This window comes from Elephantulus edwardii, unplaced genomic scaffold (assembly GCF_000299155.1).
Source record: "Elephantulus edwardii isolate Elephantulus edwardi_28Jun2011 unplaced genomic scaffold, EleEdw1.0 scaffold00086, whole genome shotgun sequence".
Taxonomy (NCBI): Eukaryota; Metazoa; Chordata; class Mammalia; order Macroscelidea; family Macroscelididae; genus Elephantulus; species Elephantulus edwardii.
Window position 1 is genome coordinate 5,754,138 of NW_006399836.1, and position 24,469 is coordinate 5,778,606.

General features: G+C 39.8%; 1 protein-coding gene across 1 annotated transcript in view; it reads left to right on the forward strand.

The window, feature by feature from the left end:
- ENTHD1 (ENTH domain containing 1) overlaps nt 1-24,469 on the forward strand; it is a 272,373-nt gene that overhangs the window by 91,067 nt on the left and 156,837 nt on the right. Inside the window, 1 exon segment of the mRNA XM_006890102.1 lies at nt 1,946-2,064. Within this exon segment, the coding sequence (XP_006890164.1) occupies nt 1,946-2,064 (119 nt within the window).

The following is a 24,469-nucleotide window of genomic DNA, read 5'->3' on the forward strand; positions in this document are numbered from 1 at the left end:
GTCCTTGGAGAAGGACACCATGCTTGGGAGGGTGGAGGGACAGCGCAGGAGGGGAAGGCCCTCTATGAGGTGGATTGATTTAGTGACTGGGATAATCAGGATGGGTGTGTCAGAGGCAATGCGATTGGCACAGGATAGAGCAGAGTTTAGGGCTGTTCTACATAGGGTCACTATGAGTTGCAAGCGACTCGACGGCACATAACAACAACAAAAACAACAACAGCAAGGTGTGTCTGATTCAGGCCATCGTGTTTCCAATCATTTGCTATGCCTAAAAGAGCTGGACAATGAATATGGATACAGAATTGATACCTTTGAGTTGTGGTGCTGGAGAAGGGCACTGAACATCCTATGGACTTCCAAAAAACAAAAATTACGTCTTAGAGAGAGTACAGCAATAGTGCTCTGTGGAGGCAAGGATGATGAGGCTTTACCTCACATACTTCATTCATGTTACTAGGGGAGGCTGGCTATTCCTTGAGGAGGAACATTATGCTTGGAAGGGTGGAGGATTGGCAAAAGAGAAGATACTTAATCTGGTGGGTTGGCATGGTGACTGCCACAGTGGGCTTTACTGTGTCAGGAAGTGTAAAGATGGCACAGTTATTATGTGTTGTTCAGTCGCTTCTGACTTAAAGCAACTCCTATGTACAACAGCTCTGAATCCTGCTCTAACTTGAGCTAACCTCACTGTCTCCAATATACCTACTCTCATTACCCTAGTTACTGCATCAATCCGTCTCATCGAGGGTCTTCCTCTCTTATGCCATCCCTCCACCCTCCCAAGCATGATATCCCTCTCCAAGAAATGGCCCTTCCTTGTAACATGCTCAAAGTATGTCAGACAGAGCTTCAGAATCCTTGCCTCCAAGGAGCAACCTGGTTTACCCTCTCCAGGACAGACCTGTTTGTTCTCCTAGCAGTCCATGGTATATTCAATACTTTTCTCCAGCACCACAACTCAGAGGCATCAAGTCTTCTTCTATCATCCTTAGTCATTGCCCATCTTTCTGATGTATAACAAATAATTGGCACACCTAGTCTCCAGACTAACATTGTTGCTCTTCAATACTCTGGAGAAGTCCCCGACAGCCAACTTTTCCAATGCAATTCGTCTTCTGATTTCCTGGCTACTGGTACCAAGAGTGTTGATTGTGGAGCCAAGCAAACTGAAGCTGTTAACTATCTCAATCTCTTCACCATCTATTATGATGCTGCCAATTTGCCTAGTGGTGAGAATCTCTTGGCTTTTTTTTTTTTTTATGTTGAGCTGTGCCATTGAGTTGCTTGTGACTCATAGCGACCCTATGTACAAGAACTCTAAATGCTGTTCTATCCTGTGCCAACCTAGCCATCTCAAATGCACTTATTCCCACTGTTCCAGTCACAGAATCGATCCATCTCATCGAAGGTCTTCCTCTCCTTCGCTGCCCCTCCACTCTGCCAAACATGATGCCCCTCTTTGCAATATTGGAATACAACTATTTTCTATACAATATTGTATCTTATTTTTTAAAAAGATATTTCAAATAGTAATGAGAGTGTTAGAATCTACCTGAACTTTCAATTATTATTAAGACTTCTTGCAATTGAGTTGGAACAAATGCGTAGCTGACCCTCTGTTGGGTTTCCTAGTGTGTAAATTGCATTCGAACGATTGCCCATCTTTTCCCCTTGGAACCATCGGTGGATTCAGACATCCAGCTTTTGGGTGAGCAGTGCAACTCCATATGGACTAGGCTACCAGAGCTCTCAGTTATTTTAAAGAATTATTAAAATAATTAATATTCATAAATAGTTACCAATAGGTGGTGCATATTTATTTAGCAGGAAAAAAAAATCAATCTTCGTTATTACATTAAAATTGCATACAAATGGAAAAACAAGGCAGTTGGGTGTTTTTTTTTTCCCCCGAAGCAAACTCTTAACTGTATTTTGTCTACAGAGAAGGCTTCCAAGGCAGAACTGAATCCAGAGCAGCGCCTTAACATCCAGCAGCCTGGTAAGACTCCCGCATCCCAAGAGACACTGCCACCCAAGAGTGACACGTGGAAATCGTCAAAGGTTCGTTAGTGTGTTTCCTGTTGTTGCTCTAACAAATAGTCTGAGACATAATGCCTGAGAACAGCACACAATTATTGTATTCTATTTCTGGTGATCGAAAGTCTGGTCTCACTAGGCTAAAATCAAAGCCTCAGTGGACCAGGGCTATGTTTAGAGGCGCTAAGGGAGAATCTCTTTGCTTGCGTCCCCTTTGTTCCTTGGCTTGTGACCCTTTTTCTTCATCTTATACCTGGCAATGTTGATCCTCTAGTGGGTTTTCAGGGAGCGCCAGGCCGCAGAGTCCCCTGACTGGTTTCCTGTACCTGAGGCAAGTTGGCAAGGTCAGGGATGCCCCAAGTCTGTTTCCTTCCCCAGTCCCAAAACTGTTTTATCTGATAGTGCCAGGGAGTCAAGGATTCTGAAGCCTCATCAGATATACTTTGGGCATGTTGCAAGGAGGGACCAGACCTTGGAGAAGACATCATATTTGGGAGAGTGAAGGGACAGCGCAGAAGAGGAAGACCCTTTATGAGATGGATCAATTCAATGATTGGGGTGGCGGGAGTAGGTGTGCCAGAGGCAGTGATGTTGGCACAGGATAGAGCGGGATTTAGGGCTCTTGTATATAGGGTTGCTATGAGTCGCAAGTGACTTGACAACATATAACAACAACAACAACAACAACAATGGGTTTTCAGAGACTAAATTGGCACAGGAAGAGATTGTCTATCCTTCCTATAGAGCAGCTAGTGAATTCGAACAGCTTGCCTTTGGGGCCTCCAGAGTTCCTTTCACATACTTTTGGGGACATAATTCAATCTATAATAGACTCTTCCTCACTGAGTAATGCATTAGAGATAGCTGAAAATCAATTTTCAAGCTTCAAGTAGATTTCCCCTACTAATACTTTTTAATAAAAAGTATTGAAAGTAAGAAATGCTCAAGGTGAGTATTTTAATCCTTACAAAATATATAACGTATGAAGTTCCTATCATATTTTCTTCCAATTCTTTTCTCTGAAGGTTAATAACTTTTACTAATATAATAATGGCTTATGCCTTTTTTATATATAGTCATATACAATTTTTAGAACAATAAAATTGAGATTTTTTTTCCTTTTGGGAGCTTGATTTTCCTATTTATCAGTAGACCATGGACAGTCTTCTATATTAGAACATTTAGAAATATTTATATGAGAAAGAGCTTGTTCTTCTTATTGGCTATGTGAGTAAGCCATCTTATGAACTTTCTATATAGTTTTTGACTAATAATGCACTTAGGTGGTTGACATTTTTTATTATTGCAGTTGATGCCTTAGTGAACGTTCTCTTATCTGATAGTTTGTCTAGTTACATGAGCATTTTAGTGGGATAAGTTTCTAAAGTAGAGTTACTAGATCAAGGATTGTATACATTTAAAATTGGGTGGTTGCTAACTACCTGTTTGTATTCTACAAGGTTTGTATCAATTTGACCTTCCACCAATGTTTATCAGCATCAGCTCTGGTCCTTGGTGTTCTTTTATTCTTTGCCCATTGCAAATGCAAGAAAGTAATATCTTAGAGTTGTTTTAATCAGTATTTCTTTGATTATTAGTAAGATTAAACTTTTTCTGTATATTACTAACTCTTGAGGATTTAGGTGACTTATCTATTTATAGTCTTCTTTTTTCCAATTTTATTATTGAGTTGGTTTTGTATTAAGTTTTTCAATGATTTTATGTAATTTAGAAATACATGTTGTTGTTGTTGTTGTTGTTGTTATAGGCTGTCGAGTCAACTACGACTCATAGCAATTATATGACCAATGACTCTGAACCTTGCTCTATCCTGAGACAATCTCACTGTCTCTGACACACCTGACCTCATTGCCACAGTCACTGTGTCAATCCATCTCATCCAGGGTCTTCCTCTTCTTCCACGCTTCCAAGCATGATGTCCTTCTCCAAGGACTGGTCACTTTTGACTACATACTCAAAGTAGGTGAGACAGAGTTTCAAAATCCTTGCCTCCAAGGAGCAACCTGGCTTCCCCCTCTCCAGGACAGATCTGTTTATTATCTTGGTGGTTCATAGTATGTTCGTACTTTTCTCTAGCACCACAACTCAAAGGCATCAGTTATTCTTTCTTCTATAATTCTTATTCATTGTCCAGCTTTTAGATGTATAGCAAGTGACTGAAAAGAACATGGCCTGTATCAGGCACACCTTAGTCTCCATACTGACTCTTCAGCACTCAGGAGAACCCCTTGGTGGCATATTTTTTAAAGTAAATTTTATTAATCTTAATGAATTAATCATTCATTCATTGTTGCACTATTTTCTCTACCCTCCCCCCCAGTTCATTCCCCCCCTTTTCTCCCCCTTGAAAGTCTGTTTTAATTGTCCCATTGCCACAGTGCTTGTCAAAGCCAGTTCTGATTAATCTCCTTTATCAGTGTGTCCTTTGCCATTCCCTATCACTCCTCCCTGAGAGAGACTTCACCCTGATTCATAAGGAAAAGGGAACGGTGTATTCTCTTAGCTAGTTCCTGCTGGAAAGGGACGCTGTAGGTTTCAGGGTGAAGATCGTCTCTCACTACTCTAAAGGGCCCATTTGGCAATAGGAAACATGTAGACTATTGTGGAGATTGATTTTGGAATTTAGATGCACTGTATCAATTGTGCTTAGCTGTATATGTATCCTTGAAGATGTATCATGGAACTAACTGTTGCAGCCTAGAAGACACAAATTTAACTAACAAGTCAAAAGTACATGAGTCAAAAATTAAAAACAATAATATTCCAAGTAGAGGTTCTAACAGTGGCACAAATCAAGTTACAGAGGGAAGATAGCTCTTAAAATAAAAGGTTTATTGACTAGCACTTTGTCTATTATAGTGTAGAGGTTAGGAACCACAAGATGTAGAGGCTCAACTATGTCATTTATTGTTCTTAAGTCCTGGACCAAATTCCATCTACCACAGGGTTGTTTTACAGCTTGGGAGTGCGCATGCAAGGCAGAGGTGAAGTAAGGAACTGCTTTTGAGGTTTTCCTTTAATTCCAACAACTAAGAAATAGTGAGAAGAGTTGGGACCTCAGAAGGCTTTTAGGTAGATTTTTTAAATGCAACTCGTCTTTTGATTTCCTGACTGCTGGTACCAATGGTGTTGTTGATTGTTGATCCAAGCAAGATAAAATTTTTTTAATAACCTCAGTCTTCTCCATCTATCATGATGGTGTGTATTGGCCTGGTGAGAAAGATTTTTGTTTTCTTGATGTTGAGATGAAGACTACAATCCTTGATCTTCTGCAGCAGACACTTCAAGTCCTCCTCAGTTTCAGTGAGCAAGATTGTGTCATCTATATGCAGAAAAGGTTTCTGTTCTATGTGTTGTTTTGGTGAGTAGCATCAGGTGTCTTAAAAGCTTTCTGGTGGTCTTCTAACATACAACTACTGGTTGCTATTTGTCTGGTACAAAAGAGAAAAAAGAAAATCAGAAACTCTAAGAAGAAACTATTCTATAAAACTAGTAATCCTCTGGAACCACATTTTCATCTATCTTGAGGACAAAAGAACTAGGTGGTGCCAGATGTATACAGCCACTAATGACTACTCTGACTGGGAACAGACTAGATGGCCTTGGATAGGATGGAAGAAAAATGTGCAACATTTTTAAAGAGGCCAAACTTATTGGACCAATAGAGACTGGAGGAAACTCCAAAACAATCTGAGATATCCTTTATACTTGGACTTGAAACCACTCCTGAAGGTCATTTTTTGAGCAAAATAACAAATAGACTCATAAACACCACTAGTGAGTACTCAATCCCTTTTAAAACACCATCTGTGTGAGAATTAGTGGTCAACATTTACCCTAGAGCAAAGGTGAGACTGTAAAGGGGTAGACTGGGTGAGCAGGGAGCTATATTAATGGAAATGGAACAGCCAATATGGAAAGCATGAGAATGCTGACACACTATGAAAATTGTAAACCAGTGTCGTCAAGCAGTATATACAGAAATTGTTAAATGGTAATCCAATTTTCTGTGTAAGCTTTCACCAGAAACATAACAAAATATTATAAAAGACATTCTTAGATCTTTATGAACTCTAGAATTTTACCATGTAGTGTAAAATGGAGATTTTTGACTCTTGTTCATGTTGTTGTTATATGCCGTTGAGTCACTTGGACTCATAGTGACCCTATCTATGTACAACAACTGTGAACCCTGCTCTATCCTGAGCCAACCTTATCATCTCTGACACACCTACCCCCATTTCCCTAGTTAGTGAATCAATCCGTCTCATTGAGGGTCTTCTTCTCTTGCATCATCCCTCCACCCTCCCCAGCATGATGTCCCTCTCCAAGGACTATTTACTCATTGCAACATACCCAGAGTATATCAGACAGAGCTTCAGAATCCTTGCCTCCAAGGAGCAACCTGATTTCACCCTCTCCAGGATGAACCTGTATATTTTCCTAGCGATCCATGGTATATTCAATACTCTTTTCCAGCACCAAAGCCCAAAGACAACAATTTTCCCTCTATAATTCCTAGTAATTGTCCATCTTTCTGATACATAGCAAGTAATTGTGAGGACCATGGCCTCGATCCAGCACATCTTAGTCTCCAGATTGACACTGTTGCTCTTCAGTTCCCTGACAGCAGATTTTCCAAATACAATTCATCTTTTGATTTCCTCACTGCTGATACCAAGAGTATGGTTGTGGAGCCAAGCCAACTGAAGCCCTTAACTATCTCAATCTCTTCTCTATCATGATGCAGCCACTTGGCCCAATGGTGAGAACAATGGGAACAAATATGGATCTCTTTCAGTCAGATGGTCAAGAGGTTGTCCTCCAGATTTCTTGGCACAACTTGGTGAGCATGTCCAGGGAAGCATCTCTTTGTTGAAATAGGTCCGTTGGTATGTCGTCAGTTCCTGGGGCTTTGTTTTTTGCCAGTTCCTTCAGAGCAGCTTGAACTTCTTCCATCATCTTCACAGACTCTTGCTTATATGTTGTTTCATGAAATTCTTGTTGACAGGCAATAGTTAATTAACTAGATAGTCTTCCTTTCTCCGCTAGTTAAAATTTTTAATTGTGAACTGTAGACTCACAGAAAAGTGAAATAATAGTAACAGGAGCCCTGTATATTTTTTACATTAACATTTTATACAATTGTAACACAGTCTCAATACCTAGAAACTACACCACAGGATTTACTCAGTTCTTACCTGTGTGTGTGTGTGTGTGTGTGTGTGTGTGTTTCTAGGCATTTTTATGCCAACTATACGTCTTGTAACCAGTGTTACAGTCAAGACACTGAACTCTTCCATCCCTATGAAAGAACTGCTACCCTACTTCTTTGTTTATACGCTTAGCCCCCACCACACCACACCACACCACACCACACCACACCACACCACACCACACCACACCACACCACATCCCAGACATATCTCCTGGAAACTAGCAATCTGTTCTTCATCCTGTAGTTTTGCCATTTCAAGAATGTTGCCTAAATGGAATCAGACAGCGTGTAGCTTTTTTATATTGATTTTTCTCACTCAGCACAGTGCTTTTCAGATGTACTCAACTTGTTGCATCTATCAATAGTTCATTTCTTTTTATTTATTGCTGAGTAACATTTCATGTATTGAAAAGACTTAAAGGTCCCCCTTCCTCCCACACACACACTCAAATAGGTCAAATACAAATAGGTCTGACTTGAAGAGAGTGAAAACAAGTTTCTCTTTGGAGGCTAGGATTTTGAAGCTCCATCTCATGTACTTTGTGCATGTGGCCAGGAGGGACCAGTCCTTGGAAACGGGCATCATGCTCAGAAGGGTGGAAGGACAGCACAGGAGAGGAAGACCCCAGATGAGATGAATTGATACAGTAACTGGGGCAGTGGGGGTTGGTGTGTCGGATTTAGTGAGAGTGTCTCAGGACAGGGCAGGGTTCAGAGCTCCTGTACATGGGGTCACTGTGGGTCACAGATGACTCAGTGTCACGTAACAGCAACAACAACAACAAGAATATACATCTCCTAGCAATGGATAAGAATCTCCTGCTTTTTTTTACATTCCACATTTTTACACTGGGGTTTATGATATAATTATTTTGATTCTGGTCCACAGTGGTATCTCAATGTTGGACTTTCTGGTTACTGATGAGATGAAATATCATTTCATATTTATTAACCACTGGATTTGTTTTTTTCTTCTGTGAATTTGCATCTTTCCTATTTTTCCATTGTTGTGTTGTTGATTGCTATCAAGTCAAGCACAATTCATAGTGGCCCTATGAACAAAAGATTGGAAGACTTTCTATAACTATCTTCATTTCTCACAGTTCATAGAGTTTCCAGAGGCATGTCGTTTAGGAAGGGGATGCCACTCCATCAGGTTGTCATTTTCTCCTTGACTTATACATTAGAGTCATATGTGTCACAAAAATCATCTCTCATTTTCTAGCTTGAAGAAACTTTCTAAATGGTGTCTGTTTATCATAACAAAGTTTAGATTTTATTGTTGTGTGTCCTTCCTTTTATGCTTTGGGATATTTTCCCTCCCCTTTTAAAAAAACCCCTTGTACCCTAATGATATAATGCTATTCTCTTACTTTTTTTCCCTAACAATGTTTTGTAAGTTTTATTCTTATTTATACTCAGATCTTTAAGCCATGTAGAATTTTGCCTAAACCATGAATGTAAATAAAAATTTATTTTTGTATTGATATACGTAATATATGTAAGTAAAACAATTTCTTTTTGTACTGATAAAAAAAAAATCCCATAATGTACTTAAGTGTAAGATTTTCCTTACCTGTCTTCTTTGTGATTCCAGGGCCTTTTCAATATGAGATCTTTCAACAAATTCTGAGACTTGTGTATCTAGTTTTCCTCAGGTCTTTGCTACTTTTTGTTTTCATTTTTCTCCATTTCAAGGACTCTTATTATCTGGAAATTAGTAATTCTGTCTTCATTTCTCTAAACTGTATAAATCTCTTCTATGAATTCCTCAATCTGATCTCCTGATTTTGCTCTTTATTTAACAGAATATCAAGCATATAAATTCCATCATCTATCTTATCTGATGTGTTCTCTATTTCAGCAATTCTATTATTAACATTTTAGGTTCATTTTTATACTGTGTTGTTTTTGCTTCATACTGCTTATATTTTCCTTCATTTATTTTAGTAAGCTTATTAAGCTTGTTTTAAGTTCCTGGTTCCTCATTTATAACAACTCTGCTTCTCATGAAACTTGTAATTCAGTTTTATTTTTCATTTTCCTTTGGAAAGAAATTTACTCCTCAAATGCATGCACTGTCTTGAATTGCTAGTGGCCAGAATTTAGTCTCTGTTAATCCCACTAATTTAAGCAGGACATAGCACTTCATCTCTCTCCTGTCTTCCAGGAAACCAGAGTTAATCATTTCTCACTCTCAAGATCAATAACTCTAGTTAGGGCTCTATCCTCAGCACAAGAAGCAACAGCTCTAGGAGGAGTGGCTCTTTGAGTTATAAAGTGCCTGTCACTGTGGTTTGAAAGAACAACTGTGAAGAAGTGCCTGCCCACTTCTCCCTAATCAGTCCCTACACATTTGGCTCATTTTTCTTACCCACCCAGGGCCTATGGAGTCAGGCACAGATTGTTCCAAGACAAAGTCGTCCTTTGTCTTCTACGATAAGCATTTCAAGTCCTTCTTGATTCCAGCAAGCAAAGTTGTCTCATCTGCATAACACAGATTGTTGATGAGTCTTCCTCTGATTATGATGCCTCATTCTTCTTCATACAGTCCAGCTTCCTAAATGATTTGCACTGGATATAGATTAGATAGGTGTGGGAAAAGGATATAACCCTGACATATAACTTACCTGATTTTTTTAAAAAAATACAGTATTCCCTTGCTGTGTTCAGACAACAGCTTCCTAGTCTAGGTATAGGTTGCGTATGAGCATAATTGCCTTTTTAGTCAATGAAACACAGAGATATCCCTTTGTTACTCTTTGCTTTTCCTCAAGATCCATGTGACATTGGCGATAGTGTCTCTTACTGCCATGGCCTCTTCTAAACCCAGCTTGTGTTTCTGGTAGTTCTCTGTCAATGTACTACTTTAATCATTTCTGGATGATCTTCAGTAGGATTTTGCTTGAGTGTGATATGAGTGATATTGTATGATAATTTCCACACTCTGTCAGGTCACCTTTTTTGGAATGTCTTCCAGATTTCTTGGCACAACCTGACTATGCAAAGGCATTTGAATGTATAGATTACAAAAAGTTGTGGTTAACCTTGAGAAGATTGGAAATCCCAGAATACTTGATTGTGGCTATGCGAAACCTATTCTTGCACCAAAAGCAGTCCTCAGAAAAGAACATGGTAACACTGCATGGTTTAAAATCAGGAGGGACCAGTGCTTGGAGAGAGGCATCATGCTCGAAATGGTGGATGGACAGCACAGGAGAGGAAGACCCTTGATGAGAAGGATTGATACAGTAACTGGGGTAATCGGGGTAGGTGTGTTGGAGTCAGTGAGAATGGCACAGGATAGAGCAGGGCTCAGAGCTCTTGTACATAGGGTTACTATGAGTCTCAGGTGACTCAACAGCACGTAACAACAACTACTACTACTACTACTTATAAGGTGTTAGTTATTATTACCTTATTGCCAGTTTTAGTGTCTCCAGGATTGATCCTGACGGGAAGGAAGCATCAGCATAACTACAAATAGCTCTTTTCTTCAGTGTTTTCTGAGCTTCTCAGATATGTACGTACTTACTCCTGTTTGCACTTTCTGGCATATTATCTCGTCATATATTCTGTTTCATCTATTTCCTTGATATTTTTTCCCTGTTGAATATCTATTAGATGTATATTATTGTTTTTATCCGGTGCCATTGAGTCAAGTACGACTCATAACAACCCCGTGAACAACAGATCTGAACCCTGTCCTATCCTGTGCCATCCTCACAATCTCTGACACTCAAGCCCGTTGCAGCAGTCACTGTGTCAGTCCACTTGGTTGGGGTCTTCCTGTCCTTCACCGTCCCTTCATCTTCCCAAGCATGATGTCCCTTTCCAAGGAATAACCTCTTCTAGCCACAAGCCCAAAGTATGTGAGATGAAGCTTCATCATCCTTCCTCCAGCGAACACTCTGGCTGCACATTCTCCAAGGCATATCTGTTTATTCTTTTGACAGTCCACAAAATATTCAGCATGCTTCTCCAACATCATCAGCTCTTCTTCCATCATCCTTAGTCATTGTCCAGCTCTCAGATGCACACCTTAGTCCTCAAACTGATGTTATTGCATCTCAATAATATGGGGAGGTCCCTGACTGCAGATTTTCCAAGTACAATATGTCTTCTGATCTCCTGACTGCTAGTACCAAGTGTATTAATTGTGAATCGAAATAAGGTGAAGTCATTAACAGTCTCATTCTTTTCTCCATCTATCATGATGTTGCCTATCTGTCCAGTGGATAGGATTTTTTTTCTCTTGACTTTGAGATACAACCCATATTGAGGGATATTTAATCTGTAATCACCATTGTCTGAACTGCATTTGGAGTTCTGGTGGCTTAAACAGAAAGGAATTGCTCTTCCTTCCTAAGGACAAGAGTTGAAAGTCCACCAACTGTTCCAAGGGAGAAAGATGGACAATTTTCTCCTGTAAGATGACTGTAATGCAAAGGTTGGGAACCAGGAGGAAAGGTCAGTAATTGAATAAAATAGACTTGGTGATTGAAATGAGGCTGGGATAGAATGATAGAATTCTGCAGAGTCAATGATTTATTTATAGCAGGTACATTTTTTTTAGAAGCAGGAGTGGCATCCACTTCCTAAACAGCATGCCTTTGCAAACTATGAACTTTGATAAATGTTGATAGTTGTAGAGGGGCTTTAGGCCTTTTGTTCATAGGGTCGTGATGAGTCATGCTTGACTCAAAGGTAATCAACAACAACAACGACAAATACTTTTATAAGAAACATAAACACAAGCTATACACGTGGATTTCTCCTGATGTTATGCACAGGAATCAGTTAGATTACATCTGTGAAAGGAATTATTATAGGAACTTAACATCAGAATTGAAAACTAGGTCAGGTGCTGATTGCAGAACAGACCATCAACTACTCATATCCAAGTTCTAATTCAAACTAAAGAAGGTCAAATAAAATCCACAAGAATAAAAATTTCATCTTGAGTCTATCACACCTGAATTTAAAAACAAACTCAGGAACAGCTTTGAAGTCTTGACCACTAATGAACGAAGACCAGATGAGCTGTAGGAGGATATCGAGAATATCATCCACAGAAGAATGCAAAAAGGTCATTACAAGACAAAAGAATAAGAACAGACCAAAATGGATATCAGAAGAGACTGAATGTTGCACTAGAGCACCGAGAAGTTAAAGCAAAGGGAAGAAGTTAAGGATCTGAATAGAAGATTCCGAAGGACAGCTCGGGAAGATAGAGCAAAGTGTTATAATGAAATGAGCAAGATGCTGGAGTAGGAAAATCAGTAGGGCCAAACTCACTTAGCATATTTATTAAGCTAAAGGAACCAAAGAACAAATTCAAGCTTGAGTTTAAATACTACATGGATGCTACATGCAGGATGTTGAATGACCCAGGAGACATTGAAAGAAGAGGGAAGGAGTATACAGAGTCATTATACCAAAAACAATTGGTTGACACAGAAGAATTTCATGTGATCAAGAGGCAATGATGATGAAGGAGAAGGTGCAGAGTGCCCTGAAGAACTTGGCAAAATAAGGCTCCAGGAAATGATGGAATACCAACTGACATATTTGAACAAATAGATGCTGCCCTGGACATGCTCACCAGGTTGTGCCAAGAAATCTGGAGGACAACTACCCGGCCAACTGACTGGAGGAGATCCATATTTATTCCCATTCCAAAAAAAGGTGACCTGGAAGAGTGTGGAAATTATTGAACAATATCACATACAAACAAAATTCTGCTGAAGATTATCCAAAAATGACTGTAACAGTACCTTGACAGAGAATTGCTAAAAGTACAAGCTTGATTTAGACAAGGTCACGACACTAGAGACATTATCGCCAGTGTCAGATGGATCTTGGCAGAAAGCAAAGAGTACCAGAGGAATATCTATTTGTGTTTCATTGACTATGCAAAGGCATTCGACTATATGAATCACAACAAATTGTTGCTAACCTTGAAGAGAATGGGAATCCCAGAACACTTGATTATGATCATGCAAAACCTATACCCACCAGGAAGCAGTCATTAGAAAAAAGCAGGGAAACACTACATGGTTCAAAATTAGGAAGGGAGTGTCTTCCTGTCTCCATACCTTTTCAGTCTATATGGAATGTTTAGGAGACTGGGCTTTATGAGGAGGTGTGTGGCATCAGAACTAGAGGAAGACTCATCAACAACCTATGCTATGCAGATGACACAACCTTACTTTCTGAAATTGAGGAAGACCTGAAGCACTTGTTGCAGAAGGTCAAGGACTTTAGTCTTCAATATGGATTGAAGCTCAACATCAAGAAGACAAAGATTCTCACCACTGGGCCAATTGATAGCACCATGATAGATGGAGAAGAGAGTGAGGTTATTAACCATTTCAGCTTGCTTGGCTCCACAGTCAATATTCTTGCCACCAGCAGTCAGAAAATCAAAAGATGAATTGCATTAGGTAAGTCTGCTGTCAGGGATCTCTCCAGAGAAATGAGAAGCAATGATGTCAGTTTAGAGACTAAGGTATGCCTGATCCAGGCCTTGTTCTTTGTAATTACTTGCTATGCATCAGAAAGCTGGACAGTGACTAAGGATGACAGAAGAATTGATGCCTTTGAGTTGTGATGCTGGAGAAGAGTCTTGACCATACTATGGACAGCCAAGAAAATAAAGCTGTGTTGGAGATGGTGAAACCAAGTTTCTCCTTGGAGGCTAGTACTTTGAAGCTCCGTCTCATATACTTTGAGCACATGGCTGGGAGGGACCTTGGAGAAGGATATCATGCTCAGGCTACAGAGACAGCACAGGAGAGAAAGACCTGGCGTGAGATGGCTTGATACAGTGACTAGAGCAATGGGGGTAGGTGTGTCAGAGCCAATGAGACTGGCTCAGGACAGAGCAGGCTTCAGAGCTGACTCGATAATACATAACAATAATAACAATGAGCATAATTATGTGTTATGAGATTCCCATTCTTCTCAATGCCATCCATAGTTTGCTATGATCCACACAGTCAAATGCATAGGCAATAAAAGACAAATAGACATTCTTGTGGTATTCTCTGCTTTTAGCCAAAATCTGTCTGACATTGGCAGTGGCCAATCCTTCTTCCTAGTCTGTCTTAATTTGGATATTCATTGTTAGAAGAAATCTGACAGACTAGTATTTTAACTTAGCAGGTAAAAGACACTTCCCTTCATTAAAACTAATAGAATTTAATAATAATAATAAAAAAGACACTTCCCTGACAGAAATAACCAATACATTCACTGCCCACCCACCCCAAGCATGTGTGACTTGTCTCTACCCTTTCCCTGCTACCTCCCCATTCCTTGCACACTTATCTACCTGATCAAACACTCCCTTCCCCAGCCACTTCTCAGTATGAACACCAGTCACTTCTGGGATGCCATGCACTACACTTCTACTGGTTTCTCACGTTGTTGTCTACCTTTTGTTTATATCATGCTCGGAAGGGGGAACGGACAGCACAGGAGAGGGAGACCCCGGATGAGATGGACTGATACAGTAACTGTGGTGATGGGGGTTCGTGTGTCAGAATTAGTGAGACTGGCTCAGGACAGGGAAGAGTCACTATGCATCGCAGACGACTCATCCAGTAATGTTCTATGACAGAAGCAGGAGTGGCATCCGCTTCCTAACAACTTGCCCCCAGAAACTCTATGAACTTGGATAAATGTCGATAGTTGTAGAGGAGCTTCAGGTCTTTTGTTCATAGGGTCACTATGAGTCATGCTCGACTCGAAAGCAATCAACAACAACAAAAATGAGCAATGAAAACTGTTTTCTAGTTCATTCTCTCCTCCTTCATTTTATCTATACTCACTTTAGAATTTTTCCCATCCAATGAGTTTTTTATTTTGGCCAATATATTTTTTATTTCCAAGGAGCCCCTTGACTGGACTTCCTCCAAGACATAGAACCAGCATAACTGAAAATTCATTCTACTCAAAGCTGTATGATATTACCAGTGTATTAATTTGTTTTGACTTTGTTTTGTATATGCTTGTTCCAAGGCCGCTTTGGTGATGTAGTCCATCGGGAATTAAGCTGCTCATCCGAAAACAGTGCCGCTCTAGCAAATGGAATCCACCAGTGGCTCTGCGGAGAGGCCTGAGCAGTCCCCTCCTGGGAGACGTAGAGCTTCCAGAAAGCCCACTGAGGAGGGAGTTAGGGGTCAATTTTGAGTGATGTACTTGTTCCGCTAAAGGAATGCTCTTTGAGAATAACCAAATTCACTGTCATCCCATTGACAAGTGACCCTGACAAACAGAGCAGATCTACCCTGAGGGTTTCTGAGGCAGGAATCTCTACCAGAGCAAATTGCCCAGTCATCTTATAAATCAACTGGTACATTCACACCATTGACCCTCAGTTAGCAGCTCAGTGCTTAATACACCGTGCCACGAGGGCTCCTTCCTTGAGGGTAAAAGACCTTGTGAAAAATCTTATTCGTTACTGGTTCTGTCACTGCCAGGACTTACATTTATTTTAATGTTACACATTCCTGAATTTTGCTACGTATGTGTTGAATAAGGACATGAATGAAGGAATAGTGGGTTCACAGCAGATACTGCTCCGTTCTTTTCTGGTTGGTTTCTGGCCCTGAGTGCTTTGTTTGGCCTTGCCTTCCACAGTTCCTTCAAGAGGTTGGAGTTGCTTCTTGTCCTCTTCTCAGCCTGTTCCTCCAACTGAGTTAAGTATTGGATTTGGCTGATTTTCTAGCAGCCTAGGAAAGTACACAAAATTAAAATTTCACTATTCCTTAATTGCATAATGGCTCACAGATTGAAAATATGTAGATTTTTAGAAGATCAATTAAGTAAAAATCACTTTTAAATTCAAAATTAGCCTATTTGCTGCTGATGGCTTTTAAGAGAGAAAGTAGACTTAAATAATTCTGTATGCTACCTGTCCTAATTATTCTTATTACTTTTTCCTACATTAGAGAAACCCCTGAAATTGATTTACATAATTTCACATTTTATATCCTTGAACAAAAAGTGGGACCTTTCTCTCAAAAGAAATGTAGGAGCTGGATTTAGCTGTTTCAGAGTATCACTAGATAGAAGAACAGCCCGTCATCCTCCTGACAAGTATCTCCTCTTATTAATGTTGGGAGCTTTGATGTGGTCCAGCATGTCCTCTTCAGTTATTTGCCTTTTTAACAGAAGATGAAACCTAGCAAGTTGAACAGTAAACCTAATTATTGTTGCCAAATGTACTACATGGGCAGTTCTGCCTCTCCACTGAAGTTCTCATGTGCTCAGCGCAGAGTAAAAGAAGATAGTTTTTATTGCCTAGGATGAATCAAGGATGAATGTTTTTCTAAAATTTTACAATTAAGCCTTTTAAAATGTACTTTTTGACAAATAAAAAAAGAAAAGTGTCTAAAGCACAGCAAGTAAAACTCTTAGCCCAATAGAGCTTTCAGAGGCAGAACAAGACTTTGCCTAAGTGATATTTTAAAAACTAAGGAGAACTGTCACAGTAAGGACACTAAGGTGTGCATCTGTCTTCTCTCTACACACTGTTCTGGCATTTTGTCATTAACTTTCCAGTTAATAAGGCTATTTGTAGCTTTCCACCACCTGAAAAGATTTTCCTTATTTGCCTGTTTGAGGAGATTCAACAATAAGGTGGTGATTTTTTTTTGTCATAGTTGTTTCCATAGCAACAGATAAGGATGCTATGAATTGAATCACGTGAAATTAAAGCTACCAAAACCTTCCACCTAGTTGTAAATTACCAGATTTCTAGTGGTAGAGATAAATATTTATTTCCTACTGCTCCATTTAACATTTTGCTAGATGAAGAACATAAAGTTTTTATTCTTTGAGTTTATTAGCATACAACTTACTATATTTGCAAAAATTTGAATTCATCAAGGTTTTTAGATAAGTGGAAATGATCATTCTAATTATGCTGATTTATCATTTATCTCTTTGCTGCATCATTACCTTATAAAACATCTTTTTTACTATTTTGTAGTTTTATTCCTTTTAAATTAGAAAATGCTTGTTGAAAATATTTCAAACAATAGAAAGGAGAAAAGATTGAAAATCAAAGTTCTTGCCATTTATTTCTTTCAACCTTTTTCCTCAGACACAACCACTGGCCACTATTTTTTAAGATGAATTTTTTTTGGAAATTTTCTGCATGTATCTATTACGTGTACATTGCTCTGAAATGTACTTTTTCCAGTAAGCAATATTTCTTGGACATTTTCCTATGAAATAAACAGAACCATTCATTTTGTATTTCAAAATATGCTTTTCACCAAACAACGTTTTATGGGTCTATTTCTGGATCAGTACCTATAGTCATGCTGCAGTTTTAATGTCTTAATATTAATTTTAATTTATTTAATCACTCCCTATTGGTAATCATTTAGGGGTTTTTGGAATGTTTAACTCCATTAAAAGCAATGTTGCAATAAAAATCCTATGCATGTGTTTATGATGTACTCCCAGGAAAGAGATTGTGAAGAGATTATAATTATTTTCCATTTTGAAAAATAACTACCAAATATCCTCCCAAGACTTGTACCCATTTCTGACCACAGTAGTGCCCTGGTAGTGTAGTGCAATTATGCTTCATCTTTTCCCCTAAATGTCTCTTCCTGTATACATCACAGCCTTGGAAACCTGATGGAAGGTGGCTTTGAATCACAGTCAACTCAAGGGCAATGTTTTTTGTTGTTATTGTTGGTGGTATTTTTTTAAACAGTGTATTAGAATGATTTTCTCATCTTTGCAAATACTGAATATTGGAACATTTAAAAAATATCTTTCAGTTTGAATAATTTTGTTTTAATTGTATGTAAGATTGAACAATTTTTATATACTTATTAGTTAGGCATTTCTTGGATTTTTTAAATTATTAAATTGTGATTAAATGGGCTTATTGTTCAGAATGGCTCTCCTAGGTCATAGCCTTTGGCTTTGCCAAATGGCTAGGTGGGAACCTGCAAACCTCTCAGGATGGGCTTGGTCAGTTTGATCATTTCACCGGGTTTCAGTTGAACAGGTTTAAAGGCGGATGAGGAGAATCTTGGTGTTAAGAAAGAAAGAAGCAGCAGAGAATGTGGCACACATCTTTTGGGGCCAGAGATTCTCATGCCAGTCAGATCAGGACCTGGAGCAGCAGCAGAGAACCAGAAATCGACATGAGACAGAGCTGAAGTGGGACTGCCACCCCTCGGAGCCAGAGCCAGCTTCCCCCAAACTTGCTGGAGGGCTAGGATGGAGGAGACAATGGGCAAGACGGACAGAGCTTTGGAGCACTCACCTAAATCTGAAAGGCTGGAGGTCAGAGGTCTTTTGAGTACACTTGAGAAACTGTCTTAACTAAAGAATTGCATTTTGTTTTCATCCTGAGTTATAACTTGTTAACTTCCCTAATAAGCCCCTAATTTGTGTGTATGGTTCTGTGAGTTCCATGTGTAGCCAATTGCAAAGTATCAGCAGATGGAGCAGCAGAGTAGAAAGAGTCCAGGGAAGGATAGTCTGTGTTAGAATTGGTAGAAGTAGGTGCAGGGATGTGGGGAAAGGGGCGTGGAGGGTGGCATTTGACTGGCATCACAGGAGTTGGTTTTGTGCTATGGATGTTGAGAATGCAGACTGTTTCTTCTTCTTGTAGAGGTCAGACCCGCCTACCCCCATGCTGGCTACACTGTTACTACATAAATATATCCATGTTATTTGCATATTGAATGCTAGATTGAATGGGTATGGAGAGAGAATACAGCCTTGACACATTCACTTCGTAATTTTAAACCATTCAGTGTTTCTCTGCTCTGTTCACACAATAGCTCTTGGTCCAGGTATAGGTTTCACATGAGCACAATTAAATGATCTGGGATTCCTACCCTTTTCAATATCAGCCACAACTTGTTACTATCCACACAGTCAAACCCATTTGCATAGTCAAGAAAGCACAAATAGACATTCTTCTAGTATTCTCTACTTTCAGCCAGGATCCATCTGACATTAGCAGTGACATCCCTGATATCACAGCCTCTTCTAAATCCTGCTTGAATTTCTGGATGTTTACTATCTATGTACTGTTTTAGCCAGTTTTGAAAGATCTTTCGCAGTAATTTGCTTGCATGATATTGTTCAATAGTTTGCACATTCTGTTTGATCACCTTTCTTGGGAATAGAACAAATAAGGTGCGTCTGATACAGGCCATGGTCTTCGCAATCACTTGTTATGCATCAGAGAGTTGGACAATGACCAGGGAGGATAGAAGGAGAATTGATGCCTTTGAGCTGTGGTGCTGGAGAAGAGTATTGAGAATACCATGGACTGCTAGGAAAACAAACAGATTCATCCTGGAAAGGGTTAAACCGGGTGGCTCTAACATACTTTGGACATGTTGTGGGCAGAGACTGGTCCTTAGAGAGGGACATCATGCTTGGGAGGGTGGAGGGACAGTGCAGAAGAGGAAGGCCCTCTATGAAGTGGATTGATTCAGTGATTGGGATAATTGGGATAGGAGTGTCGGAGACAGTGTGATTGGTACAGGACAGAGCCGAGTTTAGGGCTGTTGTACATAGGGTCGCTATGAGTCGCAGGCGACTCGACGGCACATAACAACAACAACAACACACACACACACACACCCTTTTGGCCTGATGGAATGCATTTTGTTTTCTTGTTGTTGAGATGCCATCCATATTGAAGGCTGTGCAATCTGCAGGAAGTGATTCAAGTTCTCCTTACTTTCAACAATCAAGATTATATCATCTGCATAATGCAAGTTGTTGATGAGTTTTCATCTAATCCTGACGGCACCTTGTTCTTCTTTTTTTTTTTTTGCACCTTGTTCTTCTTATAGTCCAGCTTCTCAAATGATTTATTCTGAATATAAATTAAAGTAGTGTGGAAGAGAAAGGATCCAGCCCTGACATACACCTTTCCTAATTTAAACCATGCAGTGTTCCTTTGTTTTGTTCTTACAGCTGCTTCTTGGTCTATCTTTCACAGGAGCACCATTAAGTAATCTGGGATAACCATTCTTTTCCATTTTATCCATAATTTGTTATGATCCACAAGTCAGATGCTTTTGCATAGTCAATAAAACACAGACTAATAAAAATATCAGTTGTTGTTGCTGTTGTTGTTATGTGCTGTCAAATTGACAATGACTTGTAGCGTCCCTGTGAATGATTGCTCTGAATCTTGCCTCATCCTGAGCTAACCTCACTGTCTCTGATACACTTGACCCCATTGCTATAGTCATTTTGTCAGTCCATCTCTTGCACTGACCTTCCACCTTTTCAAGTGTGATATCCTTCTCCAGGGACTGACCTCTCCTGATAACATGCGCACAGTATGTGAGACAGAGTTTCATCTTCCTTGAGGGAAACTTAGAAAGCATCTTGGTTTCACCTTCTTCAGAACAGACTTCTTTGTTGTCTATTCAACACTCTTCTCCACCACCACAACTTGAAGGCATCATCAGTTCTTCTTCTGTCATCCTTTATCATTATCCAACTTTCATATGCATATCCAGCAATTGGAAAGAACATGGCTTTGATCAGGTGCACATTAGTCTTTAGCCTGACTTCATTGCTCTTTAGCATTCTGGAGAGATCCTTTACAGTAGATTTTCCTAATGCAACTTATCTTTTGATGTCCTGACTGCTGGTGTAAAGGGTGTTGACTGTGGATCTAAGTAAGATGAAATCATTAACTTCAAGCTTTTCTCCATCTATCATGATTCTGTATTTTTGTCTGATGGTGAAGATTTTTGTTTTCTTGAAGTTGAGATGCAATCCTACTGAAGGCTGTAGTTCTTTTTTTTTAAAGGCTGTAGTTCTTGATCTTCTGTGGCAAGCACTTCACGTCCTCCTCACATAGGCAGGCAGGGTTATGCCATCTGCTTAATACAGGTTGTTGTTGATGAGTCTTCCTCCAATCCTGATGTCATATTCTTTCATAAAGCCCAACTCTTCGGATGATCTGTTCAGCATATAGATTATAAAGATATGGAAAAAAGATATAACCCTGACACACTCCTTTTTTTTTCCTTTTCAACCATGCAATATTCCCTTGTTCTGCTTGGACAATAGCTTCTTAGTCTAGGTCTAGGTTTTACATGAGCACATAAGTGTTCTGGGATTCCCATTCCTTTCAATGTTAGTCATAATTTGTTATTATCCACACAGTCAAAAGCCTTTGTATAGTCAATAAAGCACATGAAGACATTTCTTCTGATACTCTCTGCTTTCAGCCAAGATCCATCTTCCATAAGCAGTGATATCCCTAGTGCCATGACATCAACTAAATCTGGCTTGTATTTCTGGCAGTTCTTGATTGATATACTGTTTTAGGATAATCAAGTTTTTACTTGCATGTAACATTAATGATATTGTTTGATAATTTACTAGGCCACTAGAGTTCCTCTATAATGTGCTTCTGTTTTACCTCCTAGTTCTCTCTGTAGGGAGCTCTGATGGCCTGTTGTTGATATATGCTGTCGAGTTGCCTGCAGCTCATAGCAACTCTATTATGTACAAGAACCCTAAACCCTGTTCTACCCTGTGCCAATCTTATTGCCTTTGACACACCAACCCCCATTACCCCAGTCACTGAATCAATCCATCTCATCAAGGGTCTTCCTTTTTTGTGCTGTCTCTCCACCCTCCCAAGCTTAATGTCCCTCTCCAAGGGCTGGTTCCACTTTGCAACATGTCCAAAGCATGTCAGATGAAGCCTCAGAATCCTTGCCTCCAAAGAGCAGCTTGGTCTCCCCACTTAAGGATGAACCTATTTGTTCCCCTAGCAGTCCATGGTATAATTTCGCTTTTTGAGCACCACAGCTCAAAGGCGTCCATTCTCCTTGTCATTGTCCAGCTCTCTGATGCATAACTTTGTAATTGCAAAGACTATGACCTGGATCAGGCGCATCTTAGTCTTCAGACTGACATCGATGCTCTTCAGTAATCTGGAGAGGTCTCTGACAGCAGACTTTCCCAATGCAATCAGACTTTTAATTTCCTGGCTGCTGGTACCAAGAGTGTTTGTGGAGCTAAGCTCTGAGGGCTTAGTGATAAGGAATTACATTGCAAATCCAAAGTCAGGTGGTTCGAATCAGCAAGCTGCTCCTCAGAAGAAAGGTGGTCAGACTTCTCTCATGTGATTTACAGCTTCTGAAAACCCACTGTATCTAAGAGTCTGTTCTGATTCAGTAACAAATAATCAGAGCAAAAATAGTTCTTTTTTTAGTGCCTGGGATTTTGAAAACGTGAAAGCAGCTATCCAAGGCACAACTGGTTTCTTCCCCTGGAGTCACAGAGGAGGAGGATCAGGAATGAGAGGAGGAAATGCAGTGTGTGGCAAATTGTCTCCAGCTGTAGATCTCCTTTGGTGGACTGTTCATTAAGTTCTGTACCTATTTTAAATTTTGTTTGTGTTTTTGTTATTGATGTGTAAGTGTTCTTTATATATTTTGGATTTTAAATTATTATCTTAGTCATCTAGTGCTGCTAATAGCAAATACCACAAACAGGTGACTGTAACAAACATTTATTTTCTCACTATGTAGAAGGCTGTCAGTCTGAATTTAGGATCAAATCTTTCTCTTTTGGTTCTGAAGGAAGGTCCTTGTCTTTGAGCTTCTGCTCCTGGGTTGTCTACATGTAGCTTGGCATCTATCTCTCTTCCTCATATTTACTTGGTGGGTGCTTATTTAATCTCTTCTATATCTCAAAATAAAGAAACTCAAGACACATCCTACATTAATCCTATATCATTAATACCAGAAGAATGTCTAGTTATGGTTTATTGACTACGTAAAGGTATTTTACTGTTTAAATCATGACAAGTTGTGGCTGACATTGAAAAGAATGGGAAACCCAGAACACTTGATTATACTCATGGGGAACCTATACCTGGACCAGGAGGCTGTTGTGTGAACGGAGCAGGGGAGCACTACATGGTTTGGAATTGGGAAGGGAGTGCGCCAGGGTTGTAGTCTCTCTCCATACTTATTCATTCTGTATGCTGATCAAATTATCTGAGAAGCTGGACTCTATGAGGAGAAGTGTGGCATCAAGAATGGACGGAGACTCCTCAATAACCTGTGGTATGCAGATGACACAACCATTCTTGTTGAAAGTGAGGAGGACTTGAAACACTTGTCGTAGAAGATCAAGGAATGCAGCCTTCTATATTGATTTCATCTCAATGTCAGGAAAACAAAGATTCTTACCACTGTTCCAATAGGCAGTGTCATGATGGATGGAGAGGAGATTGAAACTGCCAACAGCTTCATCTTGCTTGGATCCACAATTAACACCCTTGGTACCAGCAGTCAGGAAATAAGAAGACACATTGCACTGGGAAAATCTGCAGTTAGGGACCTTTCCAAATTATTGCGGAGTAGGTATGTCTGATTCAGGCCATAGTCTTTCCGATTACTAGCTGTGCATCCAAGAGTAGACCACGAATAAGGATGAGAGAAAAAGAGCTATGGTGTTAGAGAATAGCACTGAACATCCCATGGATGGCCAAGAGAACGAACAAATATGTCTTGGAGAGGGTACAGCCAGACTGCTCTTTGGAGGTAAGAGTGATGAGGCTTTGCTAGAAGGTGCTATTCCTTGGAGAGGGACATGATATTGGGAAGGGTAGAGGGTTGGCAAAGGAGAGAATGACCCTCAACCAGGTGGCTTGACACAGTGACTGTTGCTGGGGCTCTTGTGTGTCAGGATATGTGAGGATGGCACAGGACAGAACAGGGTTCAGACCTTTCGTTCATAGAGTCGCTGAGTCAAGCTCTACTTGACAGCACCTAACAATAACATTCATATTAATACAAAACCTGCTTCCAAATGGGATTATAAACACAAGGCACAGAAGTTGGGATTTACAACACATTTGTTGGTTTTTTTTCACTTTCTTATTTTATTTTAGTGAAGGTTCGCAGAGAGATTGGTTTTCGTTCACGCATGCAGATTTTCCTCCCCTTCTCCCAATTCCCCTTGTAACGCTTGTCCTGCTCCATGCTCGTGTCATACACATAATTTCTAATCATCCATTCTTTCCATATTGCCCTTCTTTTCACCCATTTTAGTGCAGTGTTCATTATCTATACATTGGTTTCCCACTCCCCTCCCATATTGATCCTATTATTATTTCAGTGTGCTTATGCAGTGTCTTTTTGTGACTGA